Source organism: Lineus longissimus, chromosome 3 (assembly GCF_910592395.1).
Source record: "Lineus longissimus chromosome 3, tnLinLong1.2, whole genome shotgun sequence".
Taxonomy (NCBI): Eukaryota; Metazoa; Nemertea; class Pilidiophora; order Heteronemertea; family Lineidae; genus Lineus; species Lineus longissimus.
Window position 1 is genome coordinate 8,549,885 of NC_088310.1, and position 19,772 is coordinate 8,569,656.

At 40.0% G+C, this 19,772-nt stretch overlaps 2 protein-coding genes across 11 annotated transcripts in view; one reads left to right on the forward strand and one right to left on the reverse strand.

The window, feature by feature from the left end:
* Positions 1–163: 163 nt before the first annotated feature.
* On the reverse strand, positions 164–1,593 carry LOC135484963 (optic atrophy 3 protein homolog). The gene is made up of 2 exons (XM_064766681.1): positions 1,419–1,593; positions 164–1,176 (listed from the first exon to the last, which is right to left on the reverse strand). Exons 1-2 carry the CDS (start codon positions 1,591–1,593, stop codon positions 776–778), a joined length of 576 nt encoding a protein of 191 aa, XP_064622751.1. The 3' UTR covers positions 164–775.
* Positions 1,594–1,656: 63 nt separating this feature from the next.
* The window catches only part of LOC135485662 (synaptotagmin-16-like), a 104,467-nt gene continuing 86,351 nt past the window's right edge, over positions 1,657–19,772 (forward strand). For 8 of the 10 annotated variants that reach the window (XM_064767987.1, XM_064768001.1, XM_064767988.1 and 5 more), the window contains exon 1: positions 12,951–13,428. In XM_064767987.1, the coding sequence (XP_064624057.1) occupies positions 13,263–13,428 (166 nt within the window). In that variant the 5' untranslated portion in view covers positions 12,951–13,262. Of the gene's footprint in view, positions 1,848–3,890; positions 3,912–8,954; positions 9,059–12,950; positions 13,429–19,772 lie in introns of those variants that run through there. The other 2 variants (XM_064767992.1, XM_064767997.1) reach the window with 2 other exon arrangements.

Consider the following 19,772-nt stretch of genomic DNA (forward strand, 5'->3'; position numbering starts at 1 on the left):
CACCGTGTCTCCACTCTATGCCTTTATCAAGGATGCCACAGCCAGGTTCCAAGGGTAGTGTTTGCACCCGATCCTCAGTAAGGACAGGTGTACTAAGTGTACCTTGACCTACCCATTCAAGGACTCAAACCATTCATCAAGGAAAGAGAACTTATGACAGATATACATTTTATTAAGAAATAGCTATTTTATTTACAAGGTTCTGTGATGATATAGTTGGACAGGGACAATAGAGTGGTTTAGATGAATTTCCAATTCTAAACTCACTTATGGCACACAGAAAGGGAGCATATCAAAGTGGGTTGAAGCCTAGAAAGACAAATGTTTTTCATCTGGGGTGGGGGTCATCCATATTTCGCACAAAAATGCCTCTCAAATGCTTACTTTTGGCCCAATTTTGAAAATGCAAATATCCACAGAGAGTTGAGACAGAGACCTTTCCATTCCAGCTGTCAAATTCAGCATTTACCAAGAGGGAAACGCCTGAAATCTGCCTAAAATCGGAAATTAGACATCGATGTTCAACTAAGGAGAGACTAAAATATTTTGTTTTATGAGGCTTCAATCTACTTTTGAGATGCCCAAACAAAGACAAACATCAAGCAAACTAAAATCTAAAGAAGTATCCTGAACAATTCCCAGGGAACTACAAACACAAGTTCGGACATTGTCCAGGAGATCCACTGATTAATTCCAACCCAATTATCACTTTGTCAAGAACGTTGCAATCCATATTTGTGGTCACATTACTGCTTCTTAAAAATAGTTACACTGGTCATGCAGCTTTACTAGTATTGGATGGAGCACTTTTAGAACCTATAACGGCACCAACTAGTTTTTCAGCTAGACTTTTATTACTGCTACTGTTATCAAGAGTCGCTCTGGTCAATTCACGTATTTTTGCATCTTGCTCTTCAAGCATCAATCCCATGTCTGAAACTTTCTGCTCCAAATCATCTAACTTTGAATTCTGCTCGTCCTCATGCGCCTGAGAATTTTTTGATTGTCTCCAGTATTCAAAATACAGAGTCGCTACCGCTGCAGAAAATATGATTATTTCTCCGAGCATTTCGGCACCTAGCTCTGTAGCCATTTCTTCACTAAGGGGCTTCACATCCTTGGCTGATCCTAGTCCAAGGATCCGCATCCTAAGTGTTGTGTCCAACCAATGATAGGCTGAAAAAGAGAGATGGCATTTATGATTTAAAGAAGAGAATTCAACACGTTACATCAGCAATGGGGCTGAAGTCTGGGCAATGACGCATAACTTGTGTATGTTATGGTAGCTTTTTATGATGACAGTGGGCTGACTGGTGATGAACTCCTCCAGCCAAGTCATCCGACAAAAGCCTCCATACAAAAATTGCATTGAACAAAGCACTACAGGTATCTATTGATGGACAAAAATAAAGCCTTACTTTGGGCAGGTTTCATACAGAAGTACTCGCGAAAGAACTTATTGTCTTTAGCTCGCCGCTGTAGCCACTTAGCGAACGGCTTACTAATCTGTCGAAAGACTAAAGATCCTAACTTAATAAGAGGAAACACCGATTCAAGGTGTTGAACCCTTGAAAACTGACGAAACTGAGCCATCGTTAATTCTAAAGCGCCACCTGTACGCAACTCACTGAACCAAGAGATAATCAATTTTGTGGAATTTGTCAATTTTCTCTATCTTCGAAATCGATAACTTTCTCACTGATTTATTACTAGTTTGCGATCGGAATCACTAGGATTTGGTCCGTGTTGCCGTCAGATATAAGATATACCCATTATCTGCCGTGCGTTTAAGATATTCTATCGGTCACAAAAGCGCGCCATCACACATGGAAAGATGACGGCTAGTAGTAAGTAATGAGATACACTGTTGCTCTGTGTATGTGCATGCTGTGTATGTAGTTAGTGTATTTCTCCGGTGGGGATACTTTCAGCATGGTGGGGGAGAGGAGACATATTTTGGGAATGGTGGGTGGGGCTGTTTCTTTTTCATTGCAGAGTTATTTGACATTGCCACGCCCATGACATTTTTGGTCAGTGGCGGGAATTCCCAGTCGTTGGCCATTTGACCTGGCCTGCTGCAGAGGCCCCTGCTGCAGAGGCCCCAGGCCTTTGCTGTGACTATGAGTGCATTGTCTGAGGCTGATCTTGGGGATGGGGGTGGGGTGGGGTGGGGGGGGGGGGGGGGTGGTGCTGATCGCTGAACAACATCTTGCCATGGACCTTCCTGCACTTAATATTTTGACACATTTCTCATCAGGTCAAAGGGGGGGGGGGGGGGGGTTGGGGGCAGGGGGCAGGGGCAAATACCCCATCTTGCCATGGACCTTCCTGCACTTAATATTTTGACACATTTCTCATCAGGTCAAAGGGGGGGGGTTGGGGGCAGGGGGCAGGGGCAAATACCCCCAAAGTCACCAAAAATATGTTTTTGATCGTAATTTTGGCTGAAAAATTTAAACAGGAAGTGTCATTTTGCCGATTTTGTCAAAAGTCTTCAAGGGATTCAGTGGTCAGGAAGGCCTCCTATTTCAATTCTAAAGGAACAGGCATGACGTTTTTATAGTGAGTCAATGCATTGCAATTTTTTGGAATTAATTTATAATTATAAGTCGCTGGGGGTAATGGATACGTGCAGTAGGTGATAAAAATAAAAAAGATAATTACATCATAGAGGTAATGAGAATTTTAAATTATATGGGCTTCAATCGTATATACTGTTACCAAAAATGTTCAAGAAACTCAATCTGGCCCATATGATCACTGCTGATAGTCCCCCTTAAAATATGTTTCAGCAGCATTTATCTCTCAAAGCCCACATGATATTGGAAGCCAGGAAATTGAACCATTTGTCAAATGGGACAGCAGAGAGCACATACCAAATACATTACTTCATATCCAATTTTCTAAATGGACTAAATGGCAAAATCCCAATTGGTGATGAGCATGTTGGAATTGCCTGGCCACGCTCGCCAGGCTTTTGAACATCTTCAATAAAATAGATAAACAGAATCCATCCCGCACAACTGTTTGATGATAACGTAGTTGCCATGGTAACACCAGCTAATCTATAATGCAAAAGTTTTATATCAGTGATATTCGCAAATTCTCTTGCGCCAATATTTAGAATTGATAATGATGAGCCATGTGCTACATACAAACTACCAATATTTCCCGCCTATTTGGTTTTGCAATCTGCGAAAATTTTTGAAAAAAATTAAGCTATAATTCATGATTATTATTTTGACGAAATTTCTTTTGAGTGTTTTGAAACTTATGAAGTTATGAAGTTTGCACAGGCTGTGATAGGTACATGACTAACTGCTCCATCTACAGAGATTATCACTTCCTCATACCTCTCTATAATCTTTTGGGGGAATGGAAGGAGGTGGGTGGGTGGGCGGGTGGAGGGGAGGGGGTTCTGTATCTGTATTACAGAGGTTATGCACCGTCCTGACTCCCACACCCACTCTGAGGTGATGCCCTTTTATCATGTCATCAGTTAAAGTGGTGTTTTCCAATCCTCCTAGGTATACTTGGTCATGAAAATGACTTGACAACCTTGAACACAGAGGGGATTCATCATGTTTTGAAGTCTATGTCAATCTGTGGTAGACGTTGTTGCATGCCGAGTCAAATGACGTTACATTGACATAAATAGGACCTTAGTTAAGTCGGTTCTGGTGGGATGAGCCCAACATGCTTTTCAACACCCCTACACCTAGTCCCGCTCCCAGTACGTTTAATTCGAATGCAACTCAGGACGGTGCACAACCTCTCTATTATCAAGAAGTGATAAAGATCAGTCTTTATCAATTCTTGCTATTATCCCATAATTCACTGGTTGTGGTATATTTCTTTCTAAAATTCTTCTCTTATTCTTTTCACAACAGGTGGTATAATTCAATTCTCAAGTAAGATGCATTTGTCATCATTGATGTTGTTTAGTCATTGATTTTGTGTTATATTTTGAGTTGAGATATTTTCATCGTGATGTAAGTATATATTTCATTTGATGTAAGTATATGTGTATTACGTTCATTGATGCATTATGAATTATGATGTTATTTTATGTTCATCCATAATTTGCCCATGTCCTTTCCTAATTTAATTGTGACCTGTCACAGCAAAGAGTGGCGTGTGTCACACAAAAGATGATCCTAAATGATTCTAGGAGATGATGATAGAACAAATTGATGTGCCCAGATAAGACGGACAACAGTGAAATGAACAACCAGTCGTCTCAACCTGCCAAGCTCAGAGCGACATGTTCCTGGTTTTGCTGTGACGGGTCACAGAACATTGCATAATTATAGAACATATTTTGTAGAAATTCTTTTCACTGAACCTATATCTTATGTTTTTGATTTTTGGCTCACCGTAGGGGAGTCTATACAACACCGCTGTGTCCGTCGTCCAGCGTCGTCGTCGTTGTCCGTCGTCGTCATTGTCTGTATCCTGTTTCAAAAACAGTGGCACGTTTCTTAACCGCTCGAGCTATGAACTTGAAACTTTGTACACAGGACCCCCTAGGTCAGGTGACCTCTAACAATGAATTTCGGTCTGATATGATTCTTGACTTTGCCACAGGGGGCCAGAAGTGGAAACCTAAAAAGTGTGATATCTCTCTTATGAATGATGTGTTTTCGATAACATTTTTATGGTAGGTTCTCCTAGCAAGGATCAACACAGGTTTTTGATTTGACCTAATTTTCAAGGTCACAGAGGTCAAATGAGCACAATGGCCCCTGGCCGTTTCATCTACATTGAGATACCTGGCATTTACCCAGTCAGGGTGTGCATATCCTTTTCATTTTCAGAATAGTTTTAAAACTGTTGTAAAATCTTTGTGATGCATACGTAAATGTAGTATCTTAGAACCTCTCTATGAAGGACACATGCTGTCCTCAATACAGAGTTGTCCTTTTAAAGCTCCTGGCACAAATTGTACAGAAAGGACCAAAATCACTGTCTTTGATAGAGAGGGAGTTTTGCTAGTAGTGGTGCCTGTTAAGGGAGGTTCCTGTGTACAATTCTAGCCTATCCATCAGCACAGATTCCAACTCTTATATATATGTTGTTGTAAATTTATTTGTATCATGCCTGAATCACATGTAGTTTGTTAGTTTCATTGAAATGAAAGTATTTGAACAGTAAATGCGCACTTATCATGCTTATGAAAGATCAATATCTTTACTGCTGTGGTTACGCTGGCTTCTTTATTAACGGAATTAGAAGCCTCATCACAGTTTGACCCTTGGGCCCTTTACAGACCTGCCTACCCTGTACAATTTCACGTATTTTGTATGATGAAAGTCCATTATCTTATGTTGTACGGTATAACCATGTCATTGGCCTAAAATACGATTTAAGTTTCAAAACGATACAATTTCCAAAACTTAGTTTTTAGCTTACCTGGGGGGCTTATATCATCACGTCTTGTCCATCGTCCGTTGTCCGTGGGTCCGTCGGTCGGTCCGTCCGCCATCCGTGTTGGTCCGTCCGTTCGGCCGTCAACAATGATGACAAGTTTGCTCACCATTGAGTCTATAAAGTTGAAACTTGGTGTGAGGATGTCTTATGACAAAATGACTTGACACACAAAAAGTCATCACCATTTGGCCTACTTTCTAGGCTCCAGGCGGCCATCTTTGAAAATCTTATTTTGTCAATATCTCATGAATGCCGATATCTAGTTAACCATGACATTTTTACTGTCAATAATTTTGATGAGACTACATGACATAATGTACAGGTTTTTGATTTGACCTGCTTTTGAAGGTCATAGAGGTCACACTCTAAAATTTCAGCGAAGGTGGCCTGTTCATCAGTAATTGTCCTAGAGTCTTCAAATTTGATATGTAGACACCTATTGGGCATCTGTACATATCAACAAAAACTCAGGTCAATGTGACGTACTTTTCAGGTGTAAGTAGGTAGGTCATAAAACTCAATGTCGGTCACTGTGTGATCCTCAAATATGCAGCATTGATTGATGTAATCACGCTTAACATTGTGCTTATAACATTTTGACTTTGACCTAGTTTCCAAGGTCAGAAAGGTCAAACTCTAAAAATTTCATTGAAGGTGATACATTTCACCAATATTTGTCACAGATTCTTCAAATTTTATATGTAGAAACCTATTGGGCATCTGTACAAGTTAACCTAATTTAGGTCAATTGTGACCTAATTTAGACCTAGTTATCAAGTTCACAGCAGTCAAACTCTAAAAGTGTCATTGATAGTGCCATATTTTGTCATATTAAAAAGTCAATTTAACCTCCATGCGTCATTTCATCTAAAACTAAATCATTCCCATGTGAGCACGATGTCCCAAGGACATTTCATTGTGTATAGTTATTGTTACTTCCTGACTTCTCAGCCCAATTAATAATTTGCAATAAAACCCTTTCAACCAACCATACCAACACAGCTGTGTTCTGATTAAAAATGATAGTTCACAGGCACTTACCAGCTTAGTTGTTTACTACAGCGCCATCTTTAGAATATTTTTGGCGGAAACGAAGGAAAGTGTTGTGTGCTCAAAGTCCATGCACTGCGAAGTCATTGCTGGTGTCTATCATGTTGTTTTACAATGTCTTTTGCTTACTAACGATTAATAAATGTGTATAATATACATTATCAAGCTGCTATCCTTCCGCTTTCTAACAATCCTTACAATAAATATGCAATCCCAGCTTTGTTGTTGACGCCGTTCGTCTGTAATTTCATTTGAATACTCACCCCCGGATTAAATCCAGCCGGAAAGGAGCCAAGAATATTGTCGCTGGGCCAGGTGAGTATTAAGCCGCAAATGTCGGCTGGCCCAAGATGGAATCCATGGAGCATCATCCTCATCAATTTTTTGCCCAAAATTAGAAAAGTCATGTTTGTACACTCAAAAGCCAAGATTATACACTTTTTCTCTTATTGAAAATTTGGTGCTCGCGTCGTTGTACACCAAAAAGCTAAATTGTTCACTTCAATTAAAAAGAACCTACACGACATTTTAAGACGGGGTAGGCAGGTCTGCCTTTGGTAATGATTTGATGCTCTTTGTGTTAATCATATTTTTCTAGGCCGAGATAATCAAAAATTGAAATAAACATTAAGGGTGCTCAATTTGCATGCAATGGTCCCATCCACACTGCTTCATCTAATTGAGTTTGCTTCAAATGTCAAAATAAAAAGCATTCCAGTAGGAGTGGTACACTATACGCCACACTCGCAACTTCAAAGCGATTCTTGAAGAGAATCGACTTGCATTTGAAGCCATATAGCATGTTACTTCTGACCTCCACTGTTTATGACATTTAAATATAAGTCTCAGTCATGAAAGTTGACACTCCATGAATGGCGCGAGTGGTATTTTGATTTCCCATTCAGCCCATATGGCCTGTCATTGATTGCGTTGCACTCACAGGCAGAGATCCAATGATGATCAATTTTAGGTGCTGTGGGACCTCACATTTAGGACGTCATTCATTTATTTGAAAGTCAGAGTATTGAATGGTCTATGTTTTGTCTTTTTAGCACACCTAGGTGAGCTTATGTCATCACGTCTTGTCTGTCGTCTGTCTTGCCGTCAACAATGGTGGCACGTTTGCTCACTATTGAGTCTAGAAAGTTGAAACTTGGTGTGAGGATGTCTTATGACAACATGACTTGACACACAAAAAATCATTGCCATTTGACCTACTTTGGGGCTCCAGCCGGCCCTCTTTGAAAACCTTGTTTTGTTGATATCTCATGAACGCTGATAGCTGGAACCATGAAATTTTTACTGTCAATATATCTGATGAGACCACATGACATAATTTACGGGTTTTTGATTTGACCTACTTTTGAAGGTCACAGAGGTCAAACTCTAAAATTTCAGCGATGGTGGCACGTTTTGTCATTAATTATCCTAGGCCTTTAAGACAACCTTAAGAAAGAAACTGACTCTTACACTTCGCGAAAAAACTTCTAAAAATCTCTAAAATTCCAGCGAAGGTGGCATGTTTCATCATTAATTGTCCTTGACCCTTTGAACGACCTTAGGAAAGAAACTGACTCTAATACTTTCCGAAAAAACTTGAAAACTCTTCTCTTCCGAGAGCATTTTGGAGTGTGAGCGCTTTTGAACATTGCATTCAGTGGGAAAGGTGTTATATAAAAGAAAGTTTAATTCATTCATTCATTCATTCATTCATTCATTCATTCATTCATTCATTCATTCAAATTTGATATGTTGACACCTATTGGGCATCTGTACATGTCAACAAAAACTCAGGTCAGTGTGACCTACTTTTCAGGTGTAAGTAGGTCAGGTCATAAAACTCAATGTCGGTTGTATCAAGAAACCTTTAATGTGTGAGCCTCAAAGGTGCATCATTGATTGATATGATCAAGATTGACATGGTGCTTATAACATTTTGACCTTGACCTAGTTTCCAAGGTCAAAAAGGTCAAACAATAAAATGTCACTGTTCTTTAAATGTTATATGGAGACACCTATTGGGCATCTGTACAAGTTGACAAAATTTAGGTCAATTTAGGTCAATTGTGCCACATTTTGTCATATTAAAAAAGCACAATGTCCCCAGGACATTTCATTTTGTCCCAAACCTAGTTCTTGGTATCTGATCCATTTTCATTTGTCACTGGTCACAGGCAAGCACAGCATACATTGACCATTTCAGTTGAGTGGAAAACCTTGTGTTAGCAGTATCAAAGTATGTCAGAATGATTTATCATATGTTATTATTGTGGTTCAGATACTTTTATCATGTTTATTGTCAAAATTGGTTATACTACAGGATTCATCAGCAAAAATCATAGAGTAATAATCAAATACTGATGCATTAACCCAGTTTGGCAGTGATTGCAAGAAAATTGCCTGTTTATTTTTGTTTGAGCACGTTGTTGAGGCCAGTTGTATGCTTTCTAATCTGATGGTGGGTTGTACATGCCTAGTTGACAACAACCTCATCCAAATACTGGGAATATCAGGATATTTGTTTGGTAATCGCTAAGGATGAAGAGTCGCTGATGGTGAACCATGCATGTGAAATCAGGTAAAGTAGACTAGTATTGTTTAGTTTTAATGTATATGTACATAAACCGATAAATAATGATTACGTGACACTTTGTAACGCCATCAGAAACAGGTTTTATCATTGATGCATTAACAATAACATATGTCTTGTCATACCATCCATTTACTTGCATTACACCAAAGTTCCAGTTATGAAAAGAAATCCCATCTCAATTCTAATTAATATTTCCGCTAAATTCTAATGCAGTTCATTGACCATCTTACTATATCCCTCCTACAACAATTTTCAACTCATTCTGGCATACTCATAAAGACCATTTTCCCTCTCGATTTGATGGATGGAACCAGTGAAGACAGTAGGTATGCAAATTAAAACAAATAAGAAGCCCGCATTGTTTGCTACATGTATCTCAATATGTTTACTTAATATTCTCCCAATTCCAGCCATCCCAGGCTGAGATGTGCCAAGAATATGGTGGTGTTTGATAAATCTTACAAAATGCTGTTGTCAAAGCAACAGCATTGGTGGAACTCCATCTATGACGTATCTTGTCACTGGAGTAACGTACGCCATAGAGAAGAGCTCTGTACTGGCTTCTAGATTGCTTGTATGGTATCCACAATATGCTAGAGATCTGTGGGCTCGGGCAGGTCAGTCCTATCAACATGATCAAGGAAAAAGTACCGACTTTATATTAACCTCTGTGATTCCCCTTTCCTCCTGCATTGACACAAGAAATGACCACGGAAATGCCTGAAGAGATCACTACATTTTTAACTGCCCACTCCCTGTGTGGCGTGTTATGGTATGGCGCTTGTTGTCCATCTGTCTCTCTGTTCATCCGTCTGTCCGTTCATCCATCCATCCATCCATCCATCCATCCATCCATCCATCCATCCGTCCCAGCCGTCTTGCCGTCTTGCCGTCTGTCCATTCACTTTTCATTGTCCGCGCGATTAGATTACTCTTATTCTACATCATGTATATTGACCAAACCTGGTTTGTAGGCCACAAGTATAGGCCTGAAGAAGCCTATTGATTTGGAGGTCAAAAGGTCAAAGGTCAAGTTCACAAAGACCTATTTCTATTTTCCGCTAACCACCAAAGCTATTCCTCTTGATGGTTGCTACTTCAATATTACAACCATTATTGCCTGCATCTGGTCAATGATATTGTATACGGCCATGGTGCGCTGGTCATTGCAGAGGAAATGGCAAAAGCCATATCGTAATAACTCATGTAAATAGTGAGTAATTGATTGGTCTCTTGTTCGTAACAACAGAAGTTTTGTACATCAATGGTATTGGAGCATAAGCAAGAGACGGTGGCGTATGGTTTATCATCATACCCAAATATGAAATGAAATGAAATGGAATATGAACTATGAAATGAAAAACATGAAATGTGAAATAAATGTCAAGATGACATTATCCATGCACCCACCAAATGTTCTTCTGCATGAACATGTTCTGTTGTAAGACAAACAGACTTCCAGTAATGACTATATTACATGTTTACCATCGCCTTTAACAGGATGTTTTCTTTTCTCATCACTGAAGCAAGGCACATTGTTTTGAAATGTATGGAAAAGTACTGTCCTTTTGGTAAATTCATGCATCTTATCTCATCTGATAGGGTGTCGCGAATAATTCATATCTCCCCTTCATTAATCAGTCTTCTCTACCGTTGTACCCACAGCGTGTGACATATCCTGGTTACAGGTGATTCCCGGTAATCCATCACATGGTACGGATAACAATATCAATGATATAACCCCAGGGAGTCATTGAGCTGATCAATGGATATGGATGTCAGAGAATGTTGCTGTTAGGTGACCTCAATGGCTGTTTGTTGCCAGAATCATTTCGGGGTAGGGGCCCGGATATACCTGTATTATCATGATGTTCCATTATAAAAAAGGCTCCTTCTCATGGATGTCAGAGAATGTTGCTGTTAGGTGACCTCAATGGCTGCTTGTTGCCAGAATCATTTCGGGGTAGGGGCCCGGATATACGTGTAATATCATGATGTACCATTATAAAAAAGGCCCCTTCTCCTTTCCTGAGGGAAGGATTTGGCCAGATTTCAAAAGAGCTAGGCGCAGTCACAATTTACTTGTGTTTTTCACTTTCTTGGGGTCTTTTTCTTCCCAATAACAAGGACCCCACATTCAAGGGTCGGGCCGTGATCATTTGAACTGAATAAACTTGTAAATGCGGTCACAAGTGATGTGTCACTGCTATATATGGACCCTAATCTTTGAATTATGTGTCCGACCTACTGCCATGTCGGTGATCTACTTGTATCCTTTAACCACTTGCTACTCTGGTACAAACACCATCCAGTGTTAGCCTGTATCGCCAAGCACACCAGTTAAAACCAGTGTGTTTACGGTGTACCCGGGTGAAATACTGTTGTCATGGAAATGTCGTCTTCCAGTTGGGGCAGTAATACTGGAATGGTAATGGAAGGTTATGGTGACGTTATCGAAAAACAGTCGTCTGGTCAACATTTCCATTTGATGTGATAGCTGAAATCATATCAGTGCTATTAGCCCCTGTAAACAGTAACTGTGTTGGACTCATGTGAATGCATTGAATAAAACATGATTTACCAGTGGATGTAATCTTCATAGTTGATGGCAATATGGCTTTTTTCCCTATGCTCCATCTCACGGTTTAAAGGCATACGCTGCTCTTTAATTTTTTTAAATTTGTGATTGAATTTGAAAATAACCGATTGCGTAAATATGTACTAGGAAATTTCAGCAACATGCCTCTGGTGAGGTACATACCAGTTCAGTACACCAATCTGTTCTCCCCTTAAGTAGAACCTTTATGTACACAGTGCCATTGATTTTCAGTAAACCTTGAAAGCACATTAGGTGGGTTACTGTCACTTAAACTAACAATTAAGTCATACTTTAAGGTTATTGAGGCACATGATACTAGGGGACATTTAAAACCTCTATGTCTGGTGCATCTTTTATGCATCTTATTGGTTGAAATTTACTAAGGTATACTGAGTGAATACCTTAATTGCTGAGTAGGAGCCCGGTGTGCTGTATCCTTTGCTTGCATGTCTTTCTGCATGCTATTGACGTTAACCAATCTCATCAAACCAGAGCTTTAGTGCTATTTACGTTTAACAGGTGGCAGGAGTGCATTGAATCGTTCCCATGGCATTCGAGTCTGCGATATTGAATTCTGTATGAGAGAATATATTAACCATGCATATTTTGCCGAGACATAAATTAGTTTTCAAAGAGTATGCGAGTTTGGATGTTTCAGTTGCAAGTGACTAACACATTTCCATGTTTTGGGACAGATTTATACATTTTATACATTTTATACGTTTTCTACATTGATATAGTTGAACCAGCATACTCGGTAGGCCTATACATGCTTCCCGAAATTGGTGGCTTGCATTGGAACTAACTTTTTCCCCCTTGTCCGTCATTAAAGGCATTCAAGTGTGTTGGTCAACCATGACTATCTCCTTTGTCCCTCCACCATAAGGCCTAGTTTCCCCTTATGACATCACTATTTCGGACACTCAGCGCCCCATTTCTGGAAAGGTGTATACTTAGTTCTGTGTAGGACTGTGTTGGCCTTTAAAAGAATTCAAATATATTTCAGTGTTCCAGAAATCTCTCAACTGTACATCACCATGACAAAATGATGTTTCAGCTGAGCTAACTCTCCCACGGCAAAATTAGCAGCTTCGGTATCATCACAATAGATGTCGCCATCTATCCCCAAAAGCTGGAACCAACATATCAATAATTCCCAAGACACCCTTGGCTTCATTCATGCCGAACTGAATTGATTGAATCAGCAGGTCTGCTTCATAATTTGCTCATTCATATTCTGCATACGTTATGCGCCGTAGCTAAGAGATAGACCGTCAATATTCCCTACATCAATACCGATCAAATGGCACTGCAGAAGCTCCCCAGGTTTTCGCAGCCGTTTCATTAGAGTCTGACACATGCTCCTTATATCTCCTCCTAGACTGCGGGACCACGTATCGCCAGTAGGGATTGAGTATTGCTACATACAGAATGGGATAAGCCACGTACATCTATTGAATACCGTGTACATTTCGCCGTGTCCATTTTATACCACGTGTGTTGTCTCGGGGGTCTGGTAACCAGGCTCTGTAGCACTCGCAGCTTATGGAAATTAAAATGATGTGAGGTAACGACCAGCATCGATGTAGCATGTTAGTAGAGGCTTATGGGAAGATGGATAATGGAGGGTCCACGTGTGATCAGCGGGATAAACGATCGCAGGATATTTGCACTAATGACAAAACGAATGGTCGCCATGAGGCACCTGGCGCCGCCCAATATACGCTTAAATTGGAGGAAGTCGGCTTACACACAGGTTGTATTAGTTGAATGTCGTACCAATATCTATCGTCGTGCATTACACAGCTGTTGTTTGTATGCATTGACATTGTGATCCGCCTCCCCGTATCTATGACGATTGCTGCCGAGGCTATTGCCATTGCTGCATCTTCTATGGACGTCACTCGACGCTCTCTTATTATAGGCGCAGTGTTGGTTTCAATGTAGCCGAGCGGAGCAGATAGCATGGGTCAATATCTACCTCAGATTCCAATAGAGTTCTTAATTGACAGGTGAATCTGTCAATTTTAGCCATCCACCTATCTGATAACTTTTAATGTTTTATTAGTATCTATTGTCGGGCATTACAATCCCAGTTCCTTTGTCTGTAGCTAATGCTTAGCTGGTGCTGATCTGGGATGGAGGGGGGCTGCTTAGCCCAAGGCCTTCCTTGGTTTTCAGGTTGAAAAAGTTACCATGAAGTTTTAAAATGGGGGGAAAGGCCAAACATCTCTATCACAGTTTTCATCAGTCTGCAAATTGCTCAGCAAAAATCTGCATAGAATGTATGTGTTTTTCATGTGACTTATGGGGATTTGCCCCTTGCTATGGCTCTCAGTCAAAAACTTATATAATTGGTTACAATCATTTGTAGTTTGTGCTATTGGTTGATATCTTAGATTCTGAAGCTTCCAGTTCATGACAGGAGTGACAATTACCATTGTCAGCCTCAGCATGGTTGTGACTCTTGGGGAGTTTGCCCCTGCTCCCCCGAGCTATGATTCTCGATCAAAAAAGGTACATGATCAGTTTTGTTTGTGTGCTACTGGTTGATATCGTTATAGATTCTAAAACTTTCAGTTTATGACAGGTGTGACAATCGCCATTGTCAGGCTCAATGCCTCAAAGACTTTCATGACGCTGTGTATGACAATGCATTACGCTATGCATGGAATTAGGTCATTTTAGGTCATTGCCTTAAATGATGCTGTTGAGGAAGTTGTAGCCGACAACATCACTTCGAGGAATGTCTCAACTCTTATTGTAAAGTGGTTAACAAGTTTTGTTACAGGTCAGTTGTCAGTGTATCAGTTGGATACCAGCATCAATATGGATTATTTTCATTAAAAAGGCTTTCGTTGAATCTTTGGTTTATTTTTATCAAGGATCAATATCCCCTTTATAAATAGTATTGAAAAATGACAGATTCCAATAAAATTCTTGGCAGGCGCATCAAATAATTTCAACCATTGTGAAAAAGGCTGGGCAGATTAAGTGTTAACCTCAGAGAAGGGTCACTTGACATAGCTACCGCTGTAAAGTACTCGGCATTTATATTTGCAATGCAGATTCGCTAATGGCTGTCTATCATGAAAATTGGTGATTAACAGTCAGTTAATCTAGGGTTATCGTCCAGATCATTAACGACATTGACGTATTGGTGATCAACACGACACCAATTTCTTCCAGCTTACTGTAAATTATGTTTATTGTCAGCTTAATATTTTTTGCGAGGCGGGGCAGTTGCAAACTTCTGGGGTCGGGGTGCGATGTATGATATACATGTAATATGTTGTGTAAGATCATCAGATGTCACAAACCAAAATTGCAACCAAACAAACTTCTTGAGTTGGGTACATTGGGTTTTATGGAAAATCTAGAAATATATATACAAAATGAAACTAAACCTATGCTTATCAGAGAATATAAGAAATTAATAAAAGCCTGAATACAGTGGAACCCCGGTTGGCGACCACCCCGATAACGCGACCACCCCGCTAACGCGACCACGATTCTCCGGTCCCGAATGGTTTCCTCTCTAATTACCATTAAGAGACCCCCGCTAAAACGACCACCCCGGTACCCCGACCGCGACCACTGGCTTGGCCGGTCCCAAACTGAAAATCAACCCCGCTAACCCGACCACCAGGCCTAATTGCCGTAATCGGTCGCGACCGCGGCATAGTAATTAGCACCTCGCTGCCAAGCTTTGTTGAGACGGGGACAATGGCCATGGGAATACATATGAAAACAAAAAATACAATGTGATTTTGCAGGTATGATCAATTGTATAAGTGTAAATGAATAAATAAACTTTCTTTTTCTAACGTTTTCATGGTTTGTTTTCATCACTGAGCCAGTTCAGTACCAGACATGCGCACTCAGCAGCAGCAAAATCATGTGATTTGCGTGATTTACATATGAACTTATAATAAACGGCGGGTAGTTTGAAGACCACACTTATGACAATAACAAGCTTGCGAGACGTTTGAATGTTTTATGATATGGAGAACTTGGTTGATTTACTACAGTATCATTTTATATTTCTTTAAATATTTTGACTGAAAATAGATTTGATTAAAACTATAGCATTACTCAACTCATCATTCACGTGGAATCATAGGCCTACGACAAGTTTACTTCAATCGTCACAAACAGTCGGGTACATGGAGGATGATTCACCAAATTGCCCGCAAATGCGTCACGTCGGGCAGATAATGAAACTTTGTGGATAAAATGAGTTACAAAATTACCTTTTCTAACTCATTCTGAGAATGTAACATGTAATTTTATCGACGAACTGTTCTTGCGAGGCATGATAACAAAACTTTGGAGCGTGCATCATCTCAATCAGGCAGCGTTGCTATGGTAGTACAGCGTACACACGCCATGCAGTCGGCAATTTTGGCGGGAAAAATAATCATGTATTTCGTCTGGGGATTCCCAACACCGGTAACGCGACCACCCCGGTAACACGACCACTCCGACCACGGTCCCATGAGTGGACGTGTTACCGGGGTTCCACTGTATATGGTAAACATGGTAAATGGGATGAAAAGCTAGTTACAGCTGTCCATGAAAACAAAAACCACGTATGAATGGTCAACAGCACGGTCGATGATGGGTGTGGCCAAGGCCCGACCAAGGCCTAGACGCCATGGCCTAATCCATTGCACAAGGGAATTAAATGGGTGACAGCCAGGGAAACCTAATTAACTTCCGTCTTGCCAATCCTCTTATTGGTCATAAAGTTGCTTCTTTTTTTCTAGACAGCTTATTTCTGGCCTGGTTGTTTATGAGGTCTGGAAATCTAATTCGTTTCCCCACTTGGCAAGCATTGTTATCTGATTCCTATTATGGTCTGTTCATTAATGTTAATATGTCCGCATAGTTTTGAGCTCTGGAACTGGTTGGATTTAAAAAAAGTTTATTCTTTATTGATCCGGGGTTAGAAACCAAATAGGATTTCCTAATTATAGCAACCATGGCAACAAAATAAAAATGTTTTTTCGACTTGGATTCATTGATGTAGTGCATTGGTACTGGTGTTCTCTGTATAGCTCATTTCTTGACCAACCTGAGTGAAATCTTCTGGATAGCATTTTTTCATGTCCACCTACTCATGTATTAATTATGAAGAAGAAATACCCAAAAACGAAATATTCTCTATCAAGCTGACCCCCAAAATGACAATTGGGCTTCACTTAAGAATCTTTTTATCACTGCACTGACAATTCAGTACCCTAAAAATCCTGTTTGGTTTGAAGCTGATATCAATAAAAGAAATCCACCTGTAGTTCGCACTCCAGAGACCGAGACCATGCGATGCGGTCATAACATGACAGTTTTTTCTTCCAGTAACTCATTCACAATGACATGGAAAATCCCCCTAAAAGGTTGACCATAGGCACCACCATTTTGGCTAAAACTCAAATCCTAAATCAATTAGAATTCTTTCAAAAGGAAGTGAAAGCCAATTTCAAGGGTGGGAGTCCTAGTTCTTTGGTTTCCAGAGAAGAGACTCCCACCATTGTAATTGGCATACACTTCATTTTGAAATAAAACGGTGGTGCCTATGGTCAACTTCAAAAAGTGCAGAACACCGCAGCTCGAATAATAACAGGGACAAAACGGCGAGACCATATAACTCCGGTTCTCTTTCAGCTTCGCTGGCTTCCGGTGCATTGTAGGGTACAGTATAAGATTCTGCTGTATGCCTACAAGGCACTGAATGGAACAGCACCAATATACATTGAGGATTTAGTAAAGAGACACGCGCCAACTCGAGCGTTGCGTTCCACAGACCAGTGCCTTCTGTCGTTACCGAGAACCATGACGGTACGACATGGAAATCGATCTTTCAAACAGGTGGCACCTGGCCTGTGGAATGCACTGCCCTTGGCCGTAAGACAATCTTCCAGTCTCGATGTATATAAGAAGTCAGTGACGACCTTACTTTTTAAAAACTATTACAATGTTTAAATTTTTACATGTATTATCAATATCTTATCTTTTTCAATATTTGTGTGCAATGAATGTTTTATCTCTGTAAAGCGCCCCAGAGCGGATTTTCTGATTAGGGCGCTATATAAATTCTGTATAATAATAATAATAATAATAATCCTTAAACAGGTAGGCCTACAATGAGGTCTTTATGAATGCAGATTTTATCAATTATGCTAGACAAAGTTATACACCTTTCCAGAAATGGGGCGCTGAGTGTCCGAAATAGTGATGTCATAAGGGGAAACTAGGCCTTATGGTGGAGGGACAAAGGAGATAGTCATGGTTGACCAACATACTTGAATGCCTTTGATGACGGACAAGGGGGAAAAAGTTAGTTCCAATGCAAGCCACCAATTTCGGGAAGCATGTATATAAAAAGCTGACAATATTTGTTGCTTACCAAATTTGCCCTTCTCTATTATTATGTTATATAATAGGGCTAGATTTTGTTACTTGGAACTTCTTTTCATTTTTGTGCCTTTTCAAGTTAGATTGGTGCACCTACTGCATCTGGATAAGTCTGCTAAGAGTTGTCTTATGTGACATGTTGTTTCTTATTGAGACCAGAGATTGAAGGTGTATCAGAGACTTATATTACCATGGACAAGAAAGGTATGGTGCCATATAGTCATGTTTAAGTTGTCATGTTTAAAAAATGAATAAAATGAAACAAATGAGAGAAAAAGTCAAAAAATGCTTCCCAAAAACATATAATTCCATTTGTTTTCTTCAACTTTCGAGAAAGTTGAAATAAAAAAGATTCTGTTCCTTTGTCAATTAATTCAAAATTCGATAGAAAATGTATAGCAGATTTGATAGTACAGTCCATATCATTGGCGCGTCAGTGGCGTGCCATTGACTTGCAACCCATTGCGTAGGTCGTGCGTAAGTCGTGCGTAATACACGCGACACATAGAGAGATAAGATAAGCGCCTCACTGGTGCATCATTGGCACGCAACTTGCGCATACGTTGCAGGACGGATGTCAATTGTGACCTGGAACTGAGTACTGAACCCTCGGCTATCAGCACCATTCCTCCCATGTAGTTCATCAAGTCTAACCCCTCTTCCATCTACTGAATCTTTGGTATCACAATTGCTTGCTTAATCAGATCTAGTGAAATCCACTGTCTGCTGCGCTAGAATTGATAGCCTCCAGACCAGGAGAATAGAATAAAAGAATAGAGTCTGCGGTCCCTAGCATAGCAAGTGGTGATATTGGTAAAATATGGTTTGGTGTCTGCTGGCTTGGAGAATAAAATAAGCTATGGTTTGCTCCAAGATGTTGAGAAGTGTTGTAGATCGCTCTCATTTTCACAATTGCTCTTGGACTCTCTTCAAACCTCCCTCAAGATAATCTGTACATCATGTCCTACTGTTTTTAATAATCCAATGAAAAATTCATTATCGCGTTATATATCAAGTTTCTTGAATATTCAGAATCGGTCTAAGATCAGCGAAGCTAGAGAATATTTGCTTTGCGTGGTTAAATTTTGAAAACTAGCTCAGTTAATTTTGTTGTCAACAAATTTTGCTCCTGGGTGTGAAATGTCTGATGCGCAATTGTTTCTTAAATGGAGTCGTCTGCATTTCCAGGTGCCTGGTTCTGGGGCTCTTTCTATAAAGGGCTTCACTGGACTTTCAGCAACGAAACAAAATAGGGAGCATTCAATATTCCTTACCCCATCAATTTGTACTACCAACACATTCCATGTTATAGAGTCTGTCTATTGTCCAGCATCTACCATTCTATTATGGAAAGGAGGAGTGTTTTATCAGCTCATTGTGATTTATGATCATTATCAAAAGACGGGAGGGGTCTCAAATTAAAACAGATTCCATCAAGAAGCCCATGGGCCCATGGTAGATCCTACCATGTTGTTTCATAAGCATAATAGATTCTATGATTGAAATACTTCATCATAGAATCTATGACGGGCATTGTATGATATAATGATGATCCTCCTCCGTCATAGAGTATATGATGAAAACCTTTGCCCGTGTATATTTTGGTTCGTTGATGGATTATACTAGATTTAGCAGGCTCTAAAATGCATTACCTGATAGCTTGCTAATTAGATTGCAAAGTTGGTC

What these genes read in the sequence shown, in the direction of transcription:
- LOC135484963 (XM_064766681.1), bottom strand. Translation starts at nt 1,593, where the DNA reads ATGGCTCAGTTTCGTCAGTTTTCAAGGGTTCAACACCTTGAATCGGTG. An exon ending in CTGTATGAAACCTGCCCAAA is followed by an intron (nt 1,177 to 1,418) that starts GTAAGGCTTTAT and finishes TCTCTTTTTCAG; the next exon opens with CCTATCATTGGTTGGACACA.